Genomic DNA, 23723 nt, shown 5'->3' on the forward strand with positions numbered 1-23723 from the left:
AAAGTATTTCATACGAAACTCCTTGGGTGTTTTCATCCCCAAGACAGATGTTGCTGATGCTGAAGGAGGGAGTATGGTTTGTGCTTCATTTCAATATTTGTTTTACTGCTATACTTTTTAAAATTGTACTTTTAATTATAATTATTTTTATATCAATAGAATTATTTAGGCCCTATATTTGTATAAAATCTAAAATGTGGTACAGTATGTTAACATAATTCAGAAGTTAGTATGCAATCTTATGCAGTGCTGTCTACTGGCGGGACTAAATTGAGTTCTAATTCATGTTTATGGAGTCTGAGTTGAGAAACTCATTTTGCGAGAGATTCTTGATATAATGACACCCAATATTTTATTAATTATTAATTTAACTGATCACAATACATATAATAATGTATAATATTTGAGAAATTATAGTTATAAATTCATTGTAAAGTCTACCAGTAGATATTACATCATTTCATTAATTAAAGTAAATGTCATTTTTATTTTTCATCTCAAAGGGAAAGTACTCACTCATTAAGCATCCGTTTGTTACCATGGTGACTGGAGAATGACAATGTTTCGTGTGAGTCACATCTCTGTAAATCGGCGACAGCAATGGTCATCTACTCAACACAGCTTTTTTGGCACTGTGCAGGTGAGAAGAAAACAGCCATGCTTGAGGGGGCTTTTTCTGGGAGTTATAGCTGGGATCCTGCTCATCATTGGGATAATGCTGACATGGATAGGTGAGGTTTTCTTCCCTAAGAATATGATATTTTAATTCACTTGCCTTATACAATTCTTTAATTTAAAACCATTTCATTAAATTGATGTGGTATTCAAACTTGTAGTTATCATAGTATGTAACATCTGAGCTAACTAATACATGCATTTTAAATTGCACAGTCACTTTATGGACAAACTAATTATTACAAATTGACGTGCCTTTTCTCTTCAATGTACAGATTGTCAATGATATGGAATGTGCAGGAAACAGAACAGTCATTGACAAAATCATAATGATAAATGCACACCTCAAACATTGAATCCTTGGCTTGTTATTATTTCAGGGCTCGAAATTAACATATGCCCGTCAGTCCGTGACTGGTCAAAAGTATGGTGGACTGATTGATATTTGTTTTAGTCAGTCTTATGGGACGGGACTGGTCAATTTTCTAAAACGTTATTTTGAAAAACTTGATTATCAAATCTTATACATGCCTTTCACATTTTTCTGTAGACATCAGATGAACCTGATTAGTGTTGCAATATTGTCTGAGGCATCTGGAGTTAAATCCCATTATTTTATTTGAATGTCATTAATGAAATATGTTTAATTATTTCTGGAAAACCCTGGAGGACTGGTAAATTTATCTTCGGACTTGTTGAAATTATACACCTTCTCAGTCCAGCTGGATTGGTGACATGGAAAGTTAGTTTCAAGCCCTGTATTTACAAAACAGTGTGACACTTTTGACTGAGCTGCTGGATGGGCTGAGAATGCTATTTTCATGATCAATGAGTAGCAATGATGACTTTATTACAGTTTTCGAAATATACCAATCGGAAGGTTTTAATAATCATTTAGACTGATAAAATGTGACTGCACATTTCATTGCTCAGAATGGTTGAAATGAACAGATTCAGAAAACAGAGCAAATTACTGCATGTTTTTAATAAAGGTGCACTTTTTTTTTATTTGAAAATTTGATTGCAGGTTTTCAGTAGACCTTCATCGTTTTTTCGGTGGAAGGAAATCTGGAATGGGATGTTACATAACATTTTCGTTATTATCCAGACTAGCTATTATGTAATGATTGCATTTCAAATTGTACTAATTATCTCACCTTTTCACGTAGATGAAGAATTTTTTAGGTGAACTATACTGTGGCCTTTGTCATAATCGTGTATCTTATGTACTACCGGTCACAGTTAGTTCAGTGGTAGAGCGTTTACTTCGTAACGGTTAGGTCATGAGTTCGAGCCCTGCTCGAGCCATGGCCGATCAAACCTAAGACGTTAAAATAGGTAGTGATTGCTCCTTTGCTAAACGCTCGTCGTTTAGAAATGAGAATCACAGGTCTTTCAGATATGGCCTTAAAAACGGAGGTCCCGTGTAGCGGCAGGTGTTTGCACAATAAAAAATCCTCACTGCTACGGCCCTGAGCGCTTAAAGCATAGGTCTAAATTTGTGGTACTTCACCTACAGCTGGTGACCTCTCAATATGAGTGAAAAATTTTCAACGAGCCATGAAGAACACTGAATCAATCAAGTAGTAAATATGCTGTAAACCAGTACCCATGGATACTCATTCATTGTGAATCATCCTAGAGAAACAAAGAACCAAACAAAGAAGTGTGCCTGTCAATCATCCTAGAGAAACAAAGAACCAAACAAAGAAGTGTGCCTGTCAATCATCCTAGAGAAACAAAGAACCAAACAAAGAAGTGTGCCTGTCAATCATCCTAGAGAAACAAAGAACCAAACAAAGAAGTGTGCCTGTCAATCATCCTAGAGAAACAAAGAACCAAACAAAGAAGTGTGCCTGTCAATCATCCTAGAGAAACAAATAACCGAACAAAGAAGTGTGCCTGTCAATCATCCTAGAGAAACAAAGAACCAAACAAAGAAGTGTGCCTGTCAATCATCCTAGAGAAACAAAGAACCAAACAAAGAAGTGTGCCTGTCAGTCATCCTAGAGAAACAAAGAACCAAACAAAGAAGTGTGCCTGTCAGTCGGATTGATAGATTGATATTGTGAAACCTCTCTAATCTGGCATGTACTGGGAGACATTTTCATTTTTTTCGGAATATACAGTGTGTTGGACGTAAAAAAACAAAACAAAATGTGAAATTAAGAATGTAAATGAGGGTCGGAATGCCCAGGAAAACAGATGGCACATTTGTCAGATTATTATGCAGTTTTTTTTTTCTATACTGTATCACAATCACAAATTTCCTTGAGTCATAAGTACATGGTCACAAGTGTGGAACTGTTTTGAAAATAATAGCACACTTAGTGTAGATGGATTTGTATTTTGTAGACATTTTTAACATACCCGCAATCCATAAACTTTACTATATAGATAATATTAGATATATATAATGGATATTTTGTACTCAGAATTTTGTGTATACTGTTTTAGCTGGATTAAGTGGTATTGTTGAAGCAGGCCCCATCTTAATCGGATTTTCTCTCATTGTGTTTCTGGTGGCTACCTGTCAGTTCTTACAAGCCAGAAAGGAACATATCTTGGAGAGGCAAGCAGAGGAGGTAAGTACAGATAGGTCAACTGTGGACAAATAAATTACAGTTCTTACAGACCAGAATGAACCAGCTTTTGGAGGGGCAAGCAGAACAAGTACTAGGTGTAGTATCTCAAAAAGTTGAGTTCTTAGAGTACAGGATAGAGAGATAAGCAGCATAGGTAAGTATGTGGCAGTCAGCTAGGTCCGATTGCTAATGGCCAGATAGTTCAGTTGGCAGAGTACTGACTGTCTGTCCGTCCATCTGTCTGTCCATCTGAGGTAATGTTTTCTGGACATTTTTCAGTAACGGATGCATACATGTACGGCTCTGAAATTTCAAATATTTGGTCACAATTTCTCCATCAAGAAGGGTAAGAGTGAGTTTGCATTTCAGCTAGATTGGTGCAACTTGACCTGCTTTAGGACTATAAGTAGGTCAAACAGTTTTCCGTAATTTTTTTTATTATGGATACAGATATTGCCCAAAAATTTAGTCATATGCTTCCTCTCGGAGGAATACAAGTTCAGTTTGCATTTCAGCTGGATTGGCCCATCCGTCTGACCTACATTAGAGCTAAAAGTAGGTCAAGCAGTTTTCTGGACATTTTTTCATTATGGATACAGTTATTGCCCTGAAATTTAGTCACAGCTAGGCTTCCTTTTGGAGGAATACAAGTTCAGTTTGCATTTCAGCTAGATTGGCCCATCCATCCATACCTACATTAGAGCTAAAAGTAGGTCAAACAGTTTTCTGGACTTTCTTTTAGCTCACCTGAGCTGAAAGAGCAAGTGAGCTTTTCTAATCACCTGTGGTCTGTCATCTGTCTGTCCGTCTGTAAACTTTTTATATTTCCAACTTCTCCAGAACCACTGGGCCAGTTTCAACCAAACTTGGTAAAAAGCATCCTTGGATGAAGGGCTTTCAATTTTATTCAAATGAAGGGCCATGCCCCCTTCAAAAGGGAGATAATCACAAAAATGCAAAAATAGGGTGGGGTCATTTAAAAATCTTCACAAGAACCACTGGGCCAGAAGAGCTGACATTTACGTGAAAGGTTCCTGACATAGTGCAGATTCAAGTTTGTTAAAATCATGACTCCCGGGAGTTGGATGGGGTCACAATAGTGGATCAAACTTTTACATACAAATTTATAGGGAAAAATTTCAAAAACCTTTTTCTGAAGAATCACTGGACTAGAAAAGTTTACATGTAAATGAAAGCTTCCTGACATAGTGCAGATTCAAGTTTGTTAAAATCATGACCCCCCGGGGGTAGATTGGATCACAATAGGAGATCAAAGTTTTACATACAAATATTTATAGAAAATCTTTTAAAAATCTTCTTCTCAAGAACCATTGGGCCAAAGTAGTTTACAGGGATTAAACTTAACCAAAAAGTCATGGTAGCCAGCTGGGCCCCTAAAAATCAGATTGTGGTTGCCCAGGTTAAAAATTGGTTGCCCAGATAAAAATTGATGTAACAGAAAGTAAACAATGTCAAATGTTTATTCATATGTAAATAAAAGAATGAACCACTCTTGATCAGTTGTCCACGATATCTGAAACTTCCTTGTTCGTTTCGTATTGTCGTAACTTCTGAAATATGCCTTTAATTCTTCCAAATTTGCTTTTCTCGTCTCCGGCTTCTTCGCACCTTGTATATATATTGCCATATGTTTAGTTGTCATTGTCATTTAATAACTTGGAAACGATTAAATATCCGTGTGTCAATTGCTGTATTAAAGCGTTTAAATGTACTGATTTCGTAATTGCACTCAAAGCGGACAAACATATTTGAATTAAACCGGCAATAAACAGAAAATATCGATCGCCAACCTGGGCAACTGAAATACAAATTCTGCTCGCCCAGTCGAATTTTCGGTCGCCAATGGCGACTGAGCGAGCATTAATTTTAATCCCTGGTTTACATTTACATGAAAGCTTCCTGACATAGTGCAGATTCAAGTTTGTAAAAATCATGGCTCCAGGGATATGTTGGAGCCACAATAGGGATCAAAGTTTTACATGCGAATATAGAAGGAAAATCTTTGAATATGGGCCAAGTTGACTCAGGTGAGTGATGTGGCCTGTGGGCATCTTGTTCATTATGTATACAGATATTGCCCTGAAAATTTGTCACAGGCTTCCTCTTGGAGGAATACAAGTTCAGTTTGCATTTCAGCTGAATTGCTCCATCCTTGACCTACTTTCTGACTAAAAGTAGGTCAGACCGTTTTCTAGATATTTTTTCGTTATGGATAGATAATGGCCTGAAATTTAGTTATAAGATTCCTCTTAGACTAATACAAGTTCAGTTTGCATTCCAGCTGGATTGGTCTGTCCATTTGTCTGTGTGTCAGTCCAAGGTAATGTTTTCCAGATTTTTTCCATAACAGATGCATGTATAGGGTTGAAATTTTGTCATAATTTCTTCCTCAAGAAGTGTAAGAATGAGTTTGCATTTCAGCTGGATTAGTGTACCATGACCTACTTTTGGACTAAAAGTAGGTCAAACAGTTTTCCAGACTTTTATTTTGTTATGGATACAGACATTGCCCTGAAATTTAGTCACAAGCTTCCTCTCGGAGGAATGCAAGTCCATTTAGCATTTCAGCTGGATTGGTGCTCCATGACCTACTTTAGCAGTAGGTAGTCAAACAAATTTCCAGATTTTTTTCCATTATGGATACAGGTATTGCCCTGAAAGTTGTTCCTAACCTCCCTCTCAGAGAAATACATAATCAATTCACATTTCAACTTAATTGGTGCACCATGACCTACGTTAGGGCTAAAAGTAGGTCAAATAGTTTCCTGGACTTTTTCTCATCATAGATACAGATATTGCACTGACATTTTGTTACAACCTCCCTCTCAGAGAAATACTTATAATCAGTTCTGTCACATGTCAGATGGACTAGTGCACCATGACCTACTTTAAGACTTTTCTATTCAGAATGTGTGTGGTGTTAATTCAGAGTGCATATTATAATGTAGGTTGAATTTCACTGTCTGACAGGCTTATGTTGTACCGTTTTCGGTACTCTTGTTGAAATTTAGTCTTGTTGCTGTTTTACAGGAATCAAATGCTATCATCAATTAAATATCTAAATAAGTGCCGTTCATAGGCCTAAATTTTGCAGCCCTTCACCAGCAATGGTGACGTCTCCATATGAGTGAAATATTCTCGAGAGGGACGTTAAACAATATACAATCAATCAATCAATCAATATACCAAATCATGTCCATGCCCCTTTAAGGCATTATGATTTGTAATGGTTAGTGATATTTTATTGCCAGACATGCACACTCACTCACAAATCTAGAAAAAACCTGAGTACTCTAACACACTGGTTCTCTCCCAGCACAGTCTAAAGGAACCACTCAGGGGAATTAACTATCACACAATAAATGAATAAACTTGTCTAAATATTTTGACAAATTGAATGTTATATCAATTTTTATAGTGAATACATTTATTTGTAGGTAGAATAATAGTTGTACAAAAATCATATAGGTGGAGTAACTAGATACAAATTATGATATTCAGAAAATAATGGGTTAACTATCAGCCATCTATAAATAAATTGGTCATTGGGAGTTCATCAGAAAATATTCATTAAAATATTCAATGAAAATAGAAAAGGGGACAATTTTTTAATTACCCATTGGTATTGATCATTCCTACATAGAATTACATTGTAGTGTAGTAATGTTGCAGAGATGCTTTCTTATGTAGCTGAGAAGACAAACCATTGCAACAATGGAAGTGAATCAAGATGGTGAAAACCCTCCAGAAACTGTCATTATTGAGGCTGTCACTCCCAGTGAAATGTACAGGTAACTGTTGATATCTGAGAAATGTACAGGTAAATATTGATATCAGAGAAATGTACAGGTAAATATTGATATCAGAGAAATGTACAGGTAACTGTTGATATCAGAGAAATGTACAGGTAAATATTGATATCAGAGAAATGTACAGGTAAATATTGATATCAGAGAAATGTACAGGTAACTGTTGATATCAGAGAAATGTACCGGTAAATATTGATATCAGAGAAATGTACAGGTAACTGTTGATATCAGAAATGTACAGGTAAATATTGATATCAGAGAAATGTACAGGTAAATATTGATATCAGAGAAATGTACAGGTAACTGTTGATATCAGAGAAATGTACAGGTAAATATTGATATCAGAGAAATGTACAGGTAAATATTGATATCAGAGAAATGTACAGGTAAATATTGATATCAGAGAAATGTACAGGTAAATATTGATATCAGAAATGTACAGGTAACTGTTGATATCTGAGAAATGTGAACAGATTTGGATTTGAGGCAAATTCTCAGTGAATCACACTCCGTTCATATTGACCATGAACAGCTCAAAAGTGCTGTTCAATTTTTAAATGAAGGAATGAAGGGGAGATGTATGGTATAGTCCACTAAAACTGTTCCTCTTTTGTTTTTTTGTTTTGTTTGTTTTTTTTTTTAGAAATTATGATTTCATAGATATTTGAATGAATAGAATAGCAGACTTTTGAGTTACTGTCAGAAAACGTTTTACTATGCATGTACTTCTGTAGTAACTGCAGAAGTCATGTGATTTCAGTTTCCTTAGCCCTCGATACTTCTGATGCAGACGATATATGTATTCAAAGTTTCCTTAGCCCTCGATACTTCTGATGCAGACGATATATGTATTCAAAGTTTCCTTAGCCCTCGATACTTCTGATGCAGACGATATATGTATTCAAAGTTTCCTTAGCCCTCGATACTTCTAATGCAGACGATATATGTATTCAAAGTTTCCTTAGCCCTCGATACTTCTGATGTAGATGATATATGTACAAGTATTTATAACATGAGTTCTCAAACACGATATAATGTGCTGCTGAGGGCTGTAATGCTGATAAAAGAGATAAGTGGAGGCAAGGCAGTTGGAGCAGGGGCAACAGGGCAATGACCATCACCCCAATGATATTGCAGAGAGAGAGAGAGGGGGGGGGGGGATAAATGTACAAAATTTGTGATGGTGAAAGTCAACTTTCATTAAAGATGATAATAATTTCTGAAATGTGTGGACTAGGTGTGTTCATGACACTATGTACTCCCAGCCCCTGTCATCTTCTGGTATTATTTCAAGAAGCAGTTCCGTAGCATGTTCACATTCCAATCAATTCTAGCTTGTGAACTATGGTACAGTATGCAACACCCTGTATTTGGATGCTTTTAATTTTCATCCACTTATAATGACCTTCAAGGCTTGCAAAAACCAGGAAATTCATAGGGCTAAAAGTTCTAGCGCGGGCAGTAACTCGGAAGTCTGCTATTATGATGTTGTTTTTTCTAAAACTTTTTAAAACATACCTATGTTTAATTTTCTTCATTTTATAAATTAACTGGATTTAAATGTACATTAAATGTGCATCTTTTGCGAGATTGATTAGAAATCCCAACCTCTACAGACAGACACGAGTAAGATGACACATGATTATTTTGTTTTCAGTAGTGCTGATGACAATGCTCCTCCTACCTATATGCAGGCTACTGAATCTGATCTTAATCAGTCAGTTCTTCTACCGGAGGAAGTGAATGAACAGCTGGAAGATCCACCTTCTTACGTTGAAGCAATGAGTACTTCCTGTGTGGAACTCAGCACAAGGGGGACAACTCCTGCTAGTGTATGCTGGGTACCTCCTTACTATCCTTACTTATCTCCCCCTGAACATTGTCACACAAGCCCCAGTGAACCTCCCATAATAATGACATCATTAGACACGGAAGGGGTGGAAAACAATGACCTTGAAATAAGTTCAGATATTGACGAGCCCTCAGAGACCAGCAACCCAGACCAAACCAGATGGGAAGTGTAGAAATAGCTGCTTATTGCTGTTGATATTGTACAGTAACGTATGCGATATATGTGTATGCAATATCCTCAAACTTACTAGATCAGATGGATCCGGTGCCATTGGTTATTTTCAAATCTATATTAATGATGGAGTTTTGTTGATAAGGGGACCATCCCATGCCAATTTCTATGTATTGAAGATTTATTGCCCAGGATACCTGCGCAGTTCATAGGAGGTCAAAGGTTGGAGTCCCAGAGTCCAGCTAGTAGTTTCATCCACATGTTACGTGTGGTTATGTTCTTTATTACGTTGAAGTGATCAGATATAAATCAAATTCATGGATGTGAAAGACACTGCTTAACAAGTACCCATGTTCTGGATCTGGCCTCATGTCATTAGAGGAGTACTAGAGGCTGACTGGATCTGGCCTCATATCATTAGAGGTGTACTAGAGGCTGACTGGATCTGGCCTCATGTCATTAGAGTGTACTAGAGGCTGACTGGATCTGTCCTCATGTCATTAGAGGAGTACTAGAGGCTGACTGGATCTGGCCTCATGTCATTAGAGGAGTACTAGAGGCTGACTGGATCTGGCCTCATGTCATTAGAGGTGTACTAGAGGCTGACATACAGTTGTTGTGCATTCAGTGGTTGGGCAATCTGCGACCTGAAAAACATAGCATTCATTTTACATATCATACAGATCCTACTATGTTTTAAGTTACCTTTAGATGGAGGTGTTAAAGTAACCTGAGTACAGATGACTTGTAGACGTGAGCAGTCTTGCCTCAATTTACTTTACCGTAAACTTTCATTTGGTGCTTCTATTTAATTTGTTCATTCTTATTCAATTTTAACAAAAGCCCATGAAAACCAAATATTTGATCTGGGCTAGTTGAATATGATCTTTAACCTTTCATGTATGAATTTTCTTAGAGCCATGTCTATATGGTGAAAGACTGATGAGCAAGTGAAAGATTTCAAGATTTAAGTAGACATATGATTTATGGCTTGTATAATATTTGCTGGGATTATAGAAAGTGAACTTGGTAAATCCACTTCACTTGATGTTCTCATGAATACTGTATTCATCCCATTGAGCACCCCTACCCCTAGAAGCTTCCTTTCAGGACTTTTTTTTTCAACTTTCAAAAGAGCCCCCCCCCCCCCCTTTACAAATAGTATAACTTACCGTATACAGTATAACATGGTTATAGCGACCATCTAGGGCTATTGAAAAACAGTCACTATATAAAAAACTTGGATATATTTAATACAATTTTTTGTATTTTCCTCTCATAGGGGAATGAATGTCACTTCACAATAAGTGTAAATTTGTTATAAGCATGTTCATTGTGTGTTTTACTGTACTGTAATTCAGTTATATCTTTGTGCATTTACTACCTATGTTGTTTTGACGATTTGAAATAATTAATCTTTTTCAGACCCGAGTGGATTAAATTATCATAAAAGAAAGTATAACAAAAACTTATTTAGAATTTAATGTTTATATATATTTTCCATTTCTCTAATTCAAAATTTCACTGGAAGTATTTCAACACCTGCACTTAATTCCATAGTGTTAAAATTACCCCCTCCCCATCCCATCCCAGTTTTCTAAGTGCCCAGGGCGCTCAGTACTAAGGATGAACACAGTAAACATTTTACTCATGTGATATGACTATATATATATATTTTGAATATAGTTCAGATGAACAAAAATCATTTTTTTTTTTCATCATTACTCTCCATTATCATTATGAAATAAGCATTTTTTTACTCTTTTTTTTTTTTTTATATATATATCAATGTAACTATGAATTATAAGTTATCTACACATGGTGTGTACAATTGTTAAATGTTAGATTCTGGCTTTTTATATTCAGTTCAGGGTTATGTTAATTTTTTTGACAAATTAAGTTTTTGCAGCTTTTTCAGAAAATTTGCTAATATGTTGTTCCACTCTGTTAACAGCAAAATCAGTCAGTTTTAGAAAAAGTTTATAATTTCACAAATATTTGCCTGTTATGTATCTGTAATCTTGTTTATATAGTAGTATTGGCACATTTTCTTAAATTAATTAACATTTTAGATACTGAACCGTTCAGATCCAGTTTTAATCATCTCGTCCTCATTGATTCCATATTCCATGTCTTGTGCCTTACTTCACATAAGGGGTGGTCTCAAGGTGGGATTCATGACATTCGCAGGTTGATTAAGGGCAGTAAATTTGCCACACATTGAGGCAGCTAAATTTTAATCCCTTGTGTTATCATTTTTGAAAAGTGTTCCATACCATTTTTACTTTAGAAATAGCCTCTAGGACAATTCAACACTTCACACTCACAAAATTTATTTTATCTTAGTGAGTAATAGAGTAATTTTTTCACTGTTTGTAAATTTTAGGGAAAAAAATGTACTTCATTTGAAATAATGAAGAAAATATTTTTTAAATGATTTTAAAGTATGAAAATTAGTTTGCTAAAAATTTGTAACTCTACGACATTTTATACTGTAGCTATACATATACATTAGGACAATTTATCAGGACAAGGAAGGTTTTTTCAGAGATGAATGCGCCCATCAAAGACGGGTCATATTATGGTGTGGTGCAGTTTGTTTGTCCGACTGTGCATCTGTTTGTCAGCACGTTGTGGGTCAGATAAAAACAGTTCCTATAAGGCTAGGATCATCAAACTTGGTACACAAGATCCCAGTGATTAGAGGAAGAAGGGTGTTGTTTAATTGTTATAGGGACATGGACACGATTTGAATTAAAAAAAATTCAAATTTTATTTTTTCATTTTTAATGTGTACAATGCTTAACTAAGATATTTCTAATGGTCAACCAAAATTTGAATGTCAGTTGTCGAGGTACAGGGGAGATACAAAGCTCACAATTCTTTAAAATTGTTATGTAAACAAGGTTTGTGCCATGTTTTTGTTGCATAGGTTAAATATACTAGTAAAAGCTTCGTTTAAAGCAAACTTTTGCAAGATACAAGTTATTTCTGAACACAATTGGATAGTTTTCAGTGTTTGGCATATCTCATTTTCGTTTTAAACATGTTATTTTCTATTAACATGATTAAACAATTTATACGTAAACAAAAACATGGCATGAGCCTTAAATTGTTTACATAACTACAAATTGTGAATCACCTTTAACTCAACAACTGATATTCAAATTTTGGATGACCAGAAATATTTTAGTTAAGCATTGCAAGCAACAGAAATGGAAAAATGAGTAAGTCAAAGTTTTTTATTTGTTTACTCAAGGCTTATGAAAAATTGTTGAAGGTGCAAACTAATAGTTTAGAGATGTGAAACGTAGATTAGCAACTCTGATTTAAGAAGTAAATTCAATTTTTGAAAATACATTAAATTAGGGTATGAATTGACGATGATGCTTCACGCCAGCATATTTCATGAAGCGCTGCGAGTGAATAGTACATCATAAAAAGTTAATATTTTCAAAAATGAAATTTATTTTTTCTATTATATTTTACTTTCATTTGTCAAAATTCCCAGCTGTTAAAATAGACATTCTATATTCATTATGTAGTTCTATATTCATAAGAGCAATTGTTTACAACTGCAGCACATTCATGAGGAAGTACCTATCATTACAATTTGTAAAAATATCAAAGGCAAAACCATTGGAAATGTAAATAATAAGCTCTGTAAACTTTTTGTTAATAAATATATATATAGTTTATGACTGATAAACCTGTATATGTATTAGATGTGGAAACTATGTTGTTCTCATTGATGTGAAAGTAAATCCCATATTTATGGGCTTTTGGACCTACTTAATTTCGGTCCAGGTAACTCAATTGAGGGATATCAGCAGTTCAGACTTAGCTCACAGATTTATTTTTGTATGTACAGTAAAATATGGTTAAAACAAACATGTTTACAATGACATAATTCTACAGTGAAATGCTTCTTATTCCCTGTATTAATTTTGTTTATAGCAAATCAAACTTTTTCATCCCCAGCACTCTGGTATAAGCGTGTTTTACTGTATGTTGTCTGACGTCCCATTCGAGAATTTTTCACTGATGTAGAGACGTCACTAGCTGTAGGTGAAGAAATTGTCTTAAATTTTGACCTTTGCATGGCACTCAGGGCCTTAGCAGTGAGGGTTCTTTATCGTACCAACGCCTTCCATGACGGGATCTCCGTTATGTTAAGGTCATCTCCTAAGACCTGTGACTTTCACTTATAATGTTAAGAACTAGGTGAAGGAACAGTCACTTAACGTGCATCAAACATCACAAGGAGGTCACGCTGAGATCCAGAATCAAACTTCAGACTCCGGGTTGCTAAGCGAGCCCCCTCATCACCATACTACTGAGACCACTGGACGCAAATATTGTTTATTACCAGAATGACAAGAATTCAACATCCTTACCCTTAAGGGCAATCCAGTGCTCAAAGTTTTAAATATGCACTGTCTTCACACAAAACTTCTAATTCATGATCTATGTTGTGTAATCTTCAGGCGACCTTTAAGGTCCATGGGTCTTTTGCCTCTTATACCAATCTCAAAATTTATCCTCGTTTTGGCAGGGGGTATTTATGAGGACTCCCCATTATTTGCATGTGTTATTAGACAACAGTTCAATCATGCACCGACTCCCTAATTAAGAATCAAAGACGTGACTCAGAATTTCTTTATTATGGAATATATTATCATGATATTGTCATTCATACAGCCATTCAAATATATCTTAGGTGACATATATCAATTTACAAATGTTGAGCAAATATAGTTTATCCTAGATTATATTGACTCATTTTCTATTTCTTGTGCTTTTAAGATAGTGTTTGTGTTTGTGGACCATATGCCTGTATTCAGTTTTACTGATGAATAATTGTTTTCAATGCTGGTCAAATGAAACACTTATAATTCTTCCTTGTTTATCACTGAATTTTTAGAAGCATTGTTATTTTTAGCATTGTTATGTTTTTTTAGCTTTTCTATACAATTTCCGATACTCTTCGTTACACCGTATCAAATAAATTTATAACTGTGATATTAAGTTCCTTTTTTATCGGGGTTCGGGATAGAAGCAGCATTTATGTATATCTGGATCATTGCTTGTATTGTGTATCTTATTGTGTGATTATAGATTAATAAAACTATTTGTATGCATTACCATAGGTTTCATGTGAGCTGTACTATTTCATTCATATGCGAATGAAAAGTAATATGTAACTAGTTTGTATTGCATATTCTTATTGCAAATTTCCAAGAGACAAATAAAACACATACTTTAGAAAAGAGATACATGGGCCAAACTGCTCACTTGAGTCATCTTGGCCTTGCCATTGTCCTGTTCAGCTAGTGTTGTGATATTTGAAAGATTTTTTAAAATCTTTTTATTCCCATGAAGTATTTTGACCCCATATTGTGGTCCCAACCTTGGCTCAAAGGGTCATCACATATAGCTGAACATGAATTCACACAACATGGGGAATGCCACAATATGACTAACAACATGACCTTGCTTTTCTGGAGGTCAACATTACAAAGATCATGGTATAAAATAAAAAAGACTTGCCAATGTTACAAGATCAAACACCATAATGATTGTCTCAAATGAAAGGTCTTGTCATAAGAATCTATTTACAAAATATGAAAACCTATTTTAAGTGATTCAGGAGATATTTAATAAGTCAAGGTCACAAGGTTAGAACTTTTATACCAAAAAAGGTCTCACCATAAGAAATGAATATATGCCATATGAGAGTCTTATCACTCACTATTAAATAAATTATGAGTAATGTTAAGTTTTGAAATTTGGGTTAAAGGTCAAGGTCAAAGATCGTATATGAAATTAAGGAAGCTATATGCAAATTATGAAAGCCATATCTTAAATAGTTCAGGAAATATTAAATAAAATGAGTTTTCTTTAATTAAAGAAGGCCAAACTCAAAGGTAAAGGTCACAAGGTTAAAAACTTTGGTACCAAAAAAAGGTTTTGTCGCAAAGAGTGTGTATTTGACATATAACCTATCACTCACCTTTCAAAAGTTATGAGATAGGTTAAAGTTTCGTACAGACAAAGACAAAAGAATACGCCCAACTATAGCCAGGGTGGACATGAATCCACACAACTTGGGAACATTTGCATTTTGACATGATTCAGTGTAACCCTGTTACTCTTGAAGAGAATTTGTTTGGATTGATTTCCTGTGCCTTCCTATATAAAACTTTAATCTTCTATTGTGGCCCCACCCTATGCCCGAGGCTCCTGAATTTAATAAACTTAAATTTGAACTACCTGAAGATACTTGCTTATCAGTATAACTAGTCATGGACCTGCTATTGCTGAGATGAAGATTTTTTCAAAAAGATATTTCTCTATAAATTCCCACGTAAATCTGTGATTCCCTATGGTGACACCACCCTAACTCCAGGGGATTACAATTTAAACAAACATGAACCTGCACTATACCTAGGGATGCTTACATATTAACGTGATTAATCCTGTTCTTGAAAAGATATTCAGATTTTTTTGCCAATATATCTATCTGCATGTAAAACTTTAATCCCCTATTGTGGCCTAACCCTACCCCGGAAGACCATGATTTGAACAAATTTGATTCTACTCTATGTCAAGAAGCTTTCATGTAAATTTCAAGTTTTCCAACCAAGTGTTTTTTGAGAAGATTTTCCCTATATGTTCCATGTAAAACTTTGAATCCCCTATTAATTGTGGCCCCACCCCTTCCGGTAATATACACTATGCAAGAAAGCCTTCATATAATTTCAACTTTTTGGCCCATTGATTCTTGCGGAGAAGATTTCAAAATATTTTAGGTTGGAAACTTTCAAGTAGATTTAAACTTTTCTGGCCCAGTGGCTCTAGAAAAGAAGATTTTCAAAGAATGTTCCTATATATCTGCATGTAAAACTCTGATCTCCTATTGTGGCCCTGCCGTACCCCCGGCGGGCATGATTTGAACAAACTTCAATCTACACTAAGTCCAAAAACCTTTTCAACTTTTCTGGCACAATGGTTCTTTAGAAGATTTTAAGAGATTTTCCAATATCTGCACATAAAACTGTGATCCCCAATCCTACTCCCGAGGGGCATTTTCTCAACAATTAAACTAGAATCTACACTATGTTGGGAAGCTTTCATGTAAATTTCAACTTTCTTGTCCAGTGGTTCTTAAGGAGAAGCTTTTCAAATGACCCCCACCTTATTTTTTGCCTTTTCTTGATGATTATATCCCCTTTCGAGGGGACACCCTTTTATTTGAATCCCCTTTGTCCAAGGATGATTTTTGTCAAGTTTGGTCAAATAGTTATGAAGATGAAAATGTGAAATGTTTTCACACAGATGACAGACAATTTCAGCTCAGGTGAGCTAACAAAAAGTTGGTTTTTTTTTGTTTTTTTATGACATACCTTTAGAAACCAGTGGTGGTAAAATCAAAAGGCTTATTATGAACAATTAAGGGAAGCAGATATTAAAGAGAGAACAGAAAGTTATCCTCAGAATCCACCTATTTCATATTAATACCTCATACTAATGCATTAATGTAATTTAAAACGGTCAATTTTGTGGATGATTGTACCAACAGGTGCTTGCTTAGTTTTTGCATAGTAAGTCTTGATAGAAATATTAAGCAAGCCCCTGTTGGTACTATCCTTTTTCCTGGCTTTGTCACACACACACACACACACACACACACACACACACACATATATATATGTGTGTGTGTGTCCGGCAATAATTAAAAACAAGAGGCCCACAGGCCTTATCGGTCACCTGAATACTAGTAAAGTATCACTACTCCCACTGGCTATGAAATATAGAGAGAAAAAATCCTGTTCTGAATATCTAAGCTAAATTCTAATGTTCAGCAACAGTATAAAACAAGATGTGTTCTTAAAACTTCACTGTCCTCAAAAGTGCATACACTGATGAAAGGCTTTAAATATTGTATTATCATTCGAACATCAAAAGATGTGACTAATTTGAACCCGTCCTAAAGTCGTAACCCTGGGTTGTGAAATTCACCATTTTTTGTACATCCTTTTCTGCTTAATTCCTAAGTATGCATTTATATTTTATACAGTATCAGCAAACTTATACATAAATACTACATGTATATACTTAATTTGGCCCCACCCTGGGATCAGAACCCCTACTCTGGGATCATCGAATTTTACAATTTTGGTAAAAGACTACCGGCTCTATCCATTTAGTTTCAATTTAGTATCAATATCACGAAAGAAGATGTTATTCAAGTGTTTTACACATAAACACTATATACCAAGTGTGGCCCCGCCCCGGAGTCAGAACTCCTACCACGAGGATCATGAAATTTACAATTGTGGTAGAGGCTTTTCTGCTCTACATCACACGAGAAGAAGATGTTTGAAAATTGGTCTATTTCGGACAGCTTTTGCCCTGCCCCTAAGGCCCCAGGGGTGCTGAAATCCTGAAATTTACAATTTATGTTCCCCTTGTTCCAAATGTTTCATACCAAATTTGAAAAGAATTGGAATGATAGTTATCAAGAAGTTAAAAATATCTATTGTTCACACATTTAATAACTGACCATTTTGGCCCCACCCTTATACCAAAACCCCTACCCCTGGGATAATCAAATTTATAATTTTGGTAAAGGACTACCTGTTCTTTCTAAATAGCTATCGATAACACTGAAGAAGTTTTAAACGTGAACACTATATACCAAGTTTGGCCTCGCCCTGGGGTCAAAACCCCTACTCTGGAGATCATGAAATTTACAATTTTGGTAGAGGCTCTGCTGCTCTACATCACTATGCATTTCTTACACGTGTGCGGTTTTTTGTTGTTGAAAATTAGTCAATTTTGGGCAGGGGCCCCAGGGGTACTGGAGTCCTGAAAGTTACAATTTATGTCCCCATTGTCCCAATGATGCTTGATACCAAATTTGAAAAGAATTGGAATGGTAGTTATTAAGAGGAAGTTAAAAATGTTCAATTGTTAACGCACGACGGACGACAACCTATAGGTCTAAAAAGGTTTTGATAATTTACAATCACAGTACTAGTGTTGTCAAATTTTAAAACACACTCTCTCTCTTTCTCTCTATATTTCTACAACATAGCTTTCATTGAACGTTTACTAATGAAATGTCCTTTTGAAAATAAAATGAAAATAGATACAGTAATTTGAAACTAGACCTTAGTGACACATGGGGTGTTACATTGCATCAAATACTATTTCTTGGTATTTAAAAAAAAATCTCATTTAGACTTATATTTAAAATAAGCTCACTGAATAAGACACGCACCTGTCATCAATGTAAATGTATTTCAAAACGCCATTGCTTGCAACTCCCCCCCCCCCCCCCCCCCCCACACACACAAATGCACCGAGTTCCAACAACACCTATCAGTGTCGAAACCACAATGTGGATACAAGGTCAAATACAAGAATTACGCAAAGCACTAAAAAGACCAACGGCACGTACAAAGATATACCCCCCCCCAAAAAAAAAATCCCCCCTCCCCCCCCCCCAAAAAAAACCAGAAAGAAAAATAGAGAAAAGAAATCAATAGCAATAAACTACACTAAATCTATAAAGGTATTCACACTGCTAATTACATGTTTATTATTATTTTTGGCTTGCTAGTCAATGTTTTATACAATCTAATTAAAATTAGATGTTAGATCCGCTCGCGTACTCGCATACATAAAAAGTTATGTATGTGAGTACGCGAGCGGATCTAACATCTAATTTTAATTAGATTGTGTTTTATACGAAGCGAAATCGATTTTTAAAAATCTATTACTAGTATATCCCCCCTTCCCAGAGGGGGGACATATTGTATTTGTGTGTTTTCTTCCGCTTCTCACAAAGTTTGTTTAAGCCATAACTTTTTTGTCTTTTAACAAAGGCCTTTGATAGTGTACCATAAACCATAAGACAGTGCGTCGCTACCATTTCTGATGACCTTTAATGTAAAGGTCAAATAATAGGATATTTTGGGCATTTGCTTTGTACGGACCATAACTTTTTGTCTTCTAATATTTGGTATGTTGGAAAGTTAAATTTACTATCATATGTTCACAACACTGTTCCTTGGTTGAAGCACATATATCTATTAGTGACTGTTATATACTGTAACTCTTAATTTTCCACTTTAAAGATAATCTAAAACAATTGTCAAGAAAAACTATGAAAAATGGAAATTAAGACAAAAATCTATTCTTCCTGCTTAGTAACAAGATTATCTCACCAGGTACGAATTGACTTTTGCACTGATTAACTAACATAATTAGTGACCTCGTCCTACCTGAGATTAATTAAGTCTATCATTACTACTCCGAGCATTGTGGATCAGCCCATTGGACGAATAACACGTCCTGATTCGCTTCTGATTAGCAAGCCAAAAGCAATAAACATGTAATTTGCAGTGTAAATACGGTTGTAGATTTAGTGTAGTTTTACATGTAGTGCTAGTGGTTTAGCAATCTTATGTAAACCTTTTCACTTGTCCTGAGGAAGGGCAAGGTCGTCCCGAAAATTGGACAATCTAAATGTTCGTTGTTCGTGTCGTTGGTAATTTTAGTGCGCTTATAGAACTACAAACCACCAACTTTCTGTTGAGACTGGTAGATGGTCAAATATTCATATTCCACTTGTTGAGAGACTTTGTACATTATGTAACTCAGGTAAAATAGCAGAGGAGTTCCACTTTATTTTAGAATGCAAATCATTAGCTAGTATCAGGAACAAGTTTTTACATCCCAGATTTTGTAATAAACCAAATATACTTAAGATTAGTGAGATAATTTCAAACTCAAGATTTAAATCATTGAAAAATCTCTGTCTCTTCATAACTAAAATTTATGATGCAGTCTGTCCTCCATAACTTATATTTTCCGTTGTTTGTAGCTATAGGATGTATATGTCTTGTATTTTCTTTTTATTATTATTATTAGATTTTTGTGTATTCACGATTAATTAAGACGACTTACCATTATCGTTTATTATTTATTACCGATGGATGATGTGAGTGAATATAAATGAACTTGAACATGGATTGTACTTGACTAGCAATACATACAAAAACCCCACACCTCTAATGTCTGTCAATCATAAAGCTAGGAAGGGACTTTACCCAATAATTGGTTACGCATCACTAGTAAATGTAATAAGGTCTAATAACAATGTAGTTTGTGGATAATATAGAACATCTACATCTCCATATTAAGATGCTGACTTGGATTATAAAATGAATGGTCTCAGATATTTATATAATGTACAGTGATATCTGTATAATGTACAGTGATATCTGTATAATGTACAGTGATATTTATAAAACTACAGCGATATTTATATAATATACAGTGATATCTATATAAAGTACAGTGATGTCTGTACGATGTACAGTGATATCTATATAATGTACAGTGATATCTATATAATGTACAGTGATTTTTATATAATGTACAGTGATTTTTATATGATGTACAGTGATATATATATATATGATGTACAGTGATATTTATATAATGTACAGTGATATCTATATAAAGTACAGTGATATCTATATGATGTACAGTGATATCTATATAAAGTACAGTGATATCTTTATAATGTACAGTGATATTTATATAATGTACAGTGATATTTATATAATGTACAGTGATATTTATATAATGTACAGTGGTATCTATATAAAGTACAGCAATATCTATATAATGTACAGTGATATTTATATAATGCACAGTGCTATTTATATAATATACAGTGATATCTATATAAAGTACAGTGATATCTATATAATGTACAGTAATATCTATATAATGTACAGTGATATCTGTATAATGTACAGATATATCTATATAATGTACAGTAATATCTATATAATGTACAGTGATATCTATATGATGTACAGTGATATCTATATGATGTACAGTGATATTTATATAATGTACAGTGATATCTATACGATGTACAGTAATATCGTATAATGTTCAGAGATATGTATACGATGTACAGTAATATCTATATAAAGTACAGTGATATTTATATAATGTACAGTGATATTTATATAATGTACAGTGATATTTCTATGATATACAGTGATATCTATATGATATACAGTGATACCTATATAAAATGTAGTGATGTAGGCAAACTGTCTGTAAACTCCATAACTATTAATGCTATCTGAAATTGTGTTAATCTCCTAAATTCAGAAGCATGCCAAGTTTTGTCTTTAAATCGTTGTTTCCTGTTCGTCACCTCATCGTCATAATTGCTTAATTGTTACGTACTGATGGATCTAGCTAAGTAGATAAACAAATCAATGGCGCGTTTGTTCTTGATGATGTGCAGATACAGAATCATTATCTAAAGTCGATTGTTAATTCAATAAACATACTAAGCTCTTAAGAGTTTGTATATCGACTTCAACTTAAAATATACACAAAATGTTCTTAAATGTAAACACATTTTGTACAAGGAATCTCAGCAACCAAGAATGAAGAAGGGTAAAGAATATAAAAATAGGCCATCAGGCATATAACACGAACAGGGACATACGAAGACATTGCATACTGTACAAGACGGAGAAATAAATTCATACCATTCAAAAATATTTAAGGAACTGAACTCTGCTAAAATCTCCAAAATATGTTAATTGATAATTACCGTAATTATGGTGAATGTTTTCCGTATTATCCGTAGAAAATCAGGAAACAGGTATATACCCTGTTTATATATAATACACAGAGGAATTTACAACACTTGGATACCCACTTCCGTCCGTGGTTGAACTGACGATCTCCTGTCAGCGTCTGACCAGCGCGCTAGATAGCTCGACCAATTAGGCAAGTTTTTAAAAAATAAATTGCTTTCGATGAGGATGGAATTTTCGCCACACCGTCACACAATACACAGTCATTGAGAATGGAAAAGAGACACCGTTGCATTATTTGACGTAAATTAAAGAGTATCCTATATAATGCACACTGTATTTAAATGTTTTCATAAAGTACATGGGTTGCAATTAACTCTTAAGCATTACAAGTGCCTGAAGTGAGGAAATATTGAAGAAATGCACCATATATGAATGCCCACTTCAAGCCCGCTAGACCACTCGACCATCACTTGCTTTCGATGACGACGGAATTCTCGCCACGCTGTCACACGCTACACGGTCGTTGCGAACGGAAATGGGATAGTCATTTGACGTAGAGGATCATACAAGATATACACTGCATTTGAAATATTTCATAAATCACTGACAGAAATGGCAATGACCTTTTGAATAAACATAATTACCCCAAGTGAAGAAATAATTAATGTAAAGCACATAAAGTTTAAGCACATATGAGTACCTACTTCCGCTCCTACCCGGGGTTGAACTCACGAGCTGCGAGACCAATTCTCCTAGCACCGTGTGACTAGCGCGCTAGACCATTTATAACAGTCTGAAAATTCTAGCCGCGTTGTTACACGATCATTGAAATCTGACGTTAATTTAAGAGGATCATGCAAGTAACAAATTGCATTTTTGAAATACTTTAAAGAGCACAGATTCCAATGATATATGGGGAACTTGGGAGATACCCTCTTTTAATAATAGTTAAGATAAAAATGATAGAGTTTTGGGCGAAACTTCATTTCTCTAGTTCCACTGATAAATTGTCCGTTAAAATATATCATTTAGTCATTTAAAAAGACATCAAATGGTTAAAATCTATCAAAAATATATTGAATGAATGTGGACTCTCATATATGTGGACAACAGAATTTCTATATAATCCAATTTGGGTGAAACAGAAAGTTAAAAGAATATTAATAGACCAATTTATTCAAGAATGGAGGAGTAATATTTATCTTTTTCCCAAATATTTATATTACAGACTATTCAAAGATTCTCTGATATTCGAGAATGATCTCACTATTCTGCCTCGAAAATACGCACTAATTTTATGCAAATTTAGATATAATAATTTGAAACTACCCATTGAGTGTGGAAGATGGAATACTACTCCTAGAAGTCAACGTTTCTGTTATTTATGTAATAAAAACAAAGTAGAATACGAATATCATTACATTTTTGGTGGTAATGTTTATTTGTTGAATCAATGTTTCTCCACTTTATACAGAGTAATATAAAAATATTTATTCCTGTACATGTTGTATATGGAGTATTCTGTATTTTGCAACCTCCTCTCTGTAATGTATGACTGTACATTTATGAGATAAAGCATTAATTGATTGATTGATTGAATGAATGAACTATTAAATAAATATAACTGTCCACAGTAAAGAAATATAAAAATAAAATGAACAACGATAAGAACAATCGTCAAGTTCTCGGGAGACCTGTCCCATCCTCAGGACAAACGAAAAAAAAAGTTTTACATGAGATGGCTAAATATTTAACGAAAAATATATATATATTCAAACATGCTAGCAGTGAACCTAAAGTTACAATCGTATTTATATTAAATATTACATGTTTATTGTTTTTGACTTGCTTTACAATATAATAACCCGAGAACCAATTCAAACTCGCCGATTCATCCAATGAGAAGATCTATAATGCACTATGAAATGAATAACTTTAATTAATCTCAAGGAGGACGACTTAA

The 23723-nt window shown here is 34.6% G+C and overlaps 1 protein-coding gene and 1 long non-coding RNA gene across 3 annotated transcripts; one reads left to right on the forward strand and one right to left on the reverse strand.

Annotated features, from left to right (window-relative positions):
- The first annotated feature begins 17 nt into the window (after positions 1-17).
- Positions 18-14260, forward strand: LOC125651714 (uncharacterized). Of its 2 annotated transcripts, XR_008803292.1 has the most exons (6): positions 18-76; positions 504-731; positions 3133-3260; positions 6972-7072; positions 8748-9536; positions 9620-14260. XR_008803292.1 is itself a non-coding variant. In XM_048880437.2 (5 exons), the coding sequence occupies exons 2-5, from the start codon at positions 554-556 to the stop codon at positions 9112-9114; spliced, it is 774 nt and encodes a 257-aa protein (XP_048736394.1). In that variant the 5' UTR covers positions 18-76; positions 504-553; the 3' UTR covers positions 9115-14260. The 2 variants fall into 2 exon arrangements, 1 of the variants encoding a protein (XP_048736394.1); XM_048880437.2 differs by having other exon boundaries at positions 8748-14260.
- Positions 9381-22306, reverse strand: LOC125651715 (uncharacterized). The gene is made up of 2 exons (XR_007361330.2): positions 21772-22306; positions 9381-9760 (listed from the first exon to the last, which is right to left on the reverse strand). It is a non-coding gene; the product is annotated as an uncharacterized LOC125651715 (long non-coding RNA).
- Between the last annotated feature and the right edge of the window lie 1417 nt (positions 22307-23723).

This window comes from Ostrea edulis, chromosome 5 (genome assembly GCF_947568905.1).
Source record: "Ostrea edulis chromosome 5, xbOstEdul1.1, whole genome shotgun sequence".
Taxonomy (NCBI): domain Eukaryota; kingdom Metazoa; phylum Mollusca; class Bivalvia; order Ostreida; family Ostreidae; genus Ostrea; species Ostrea edulis.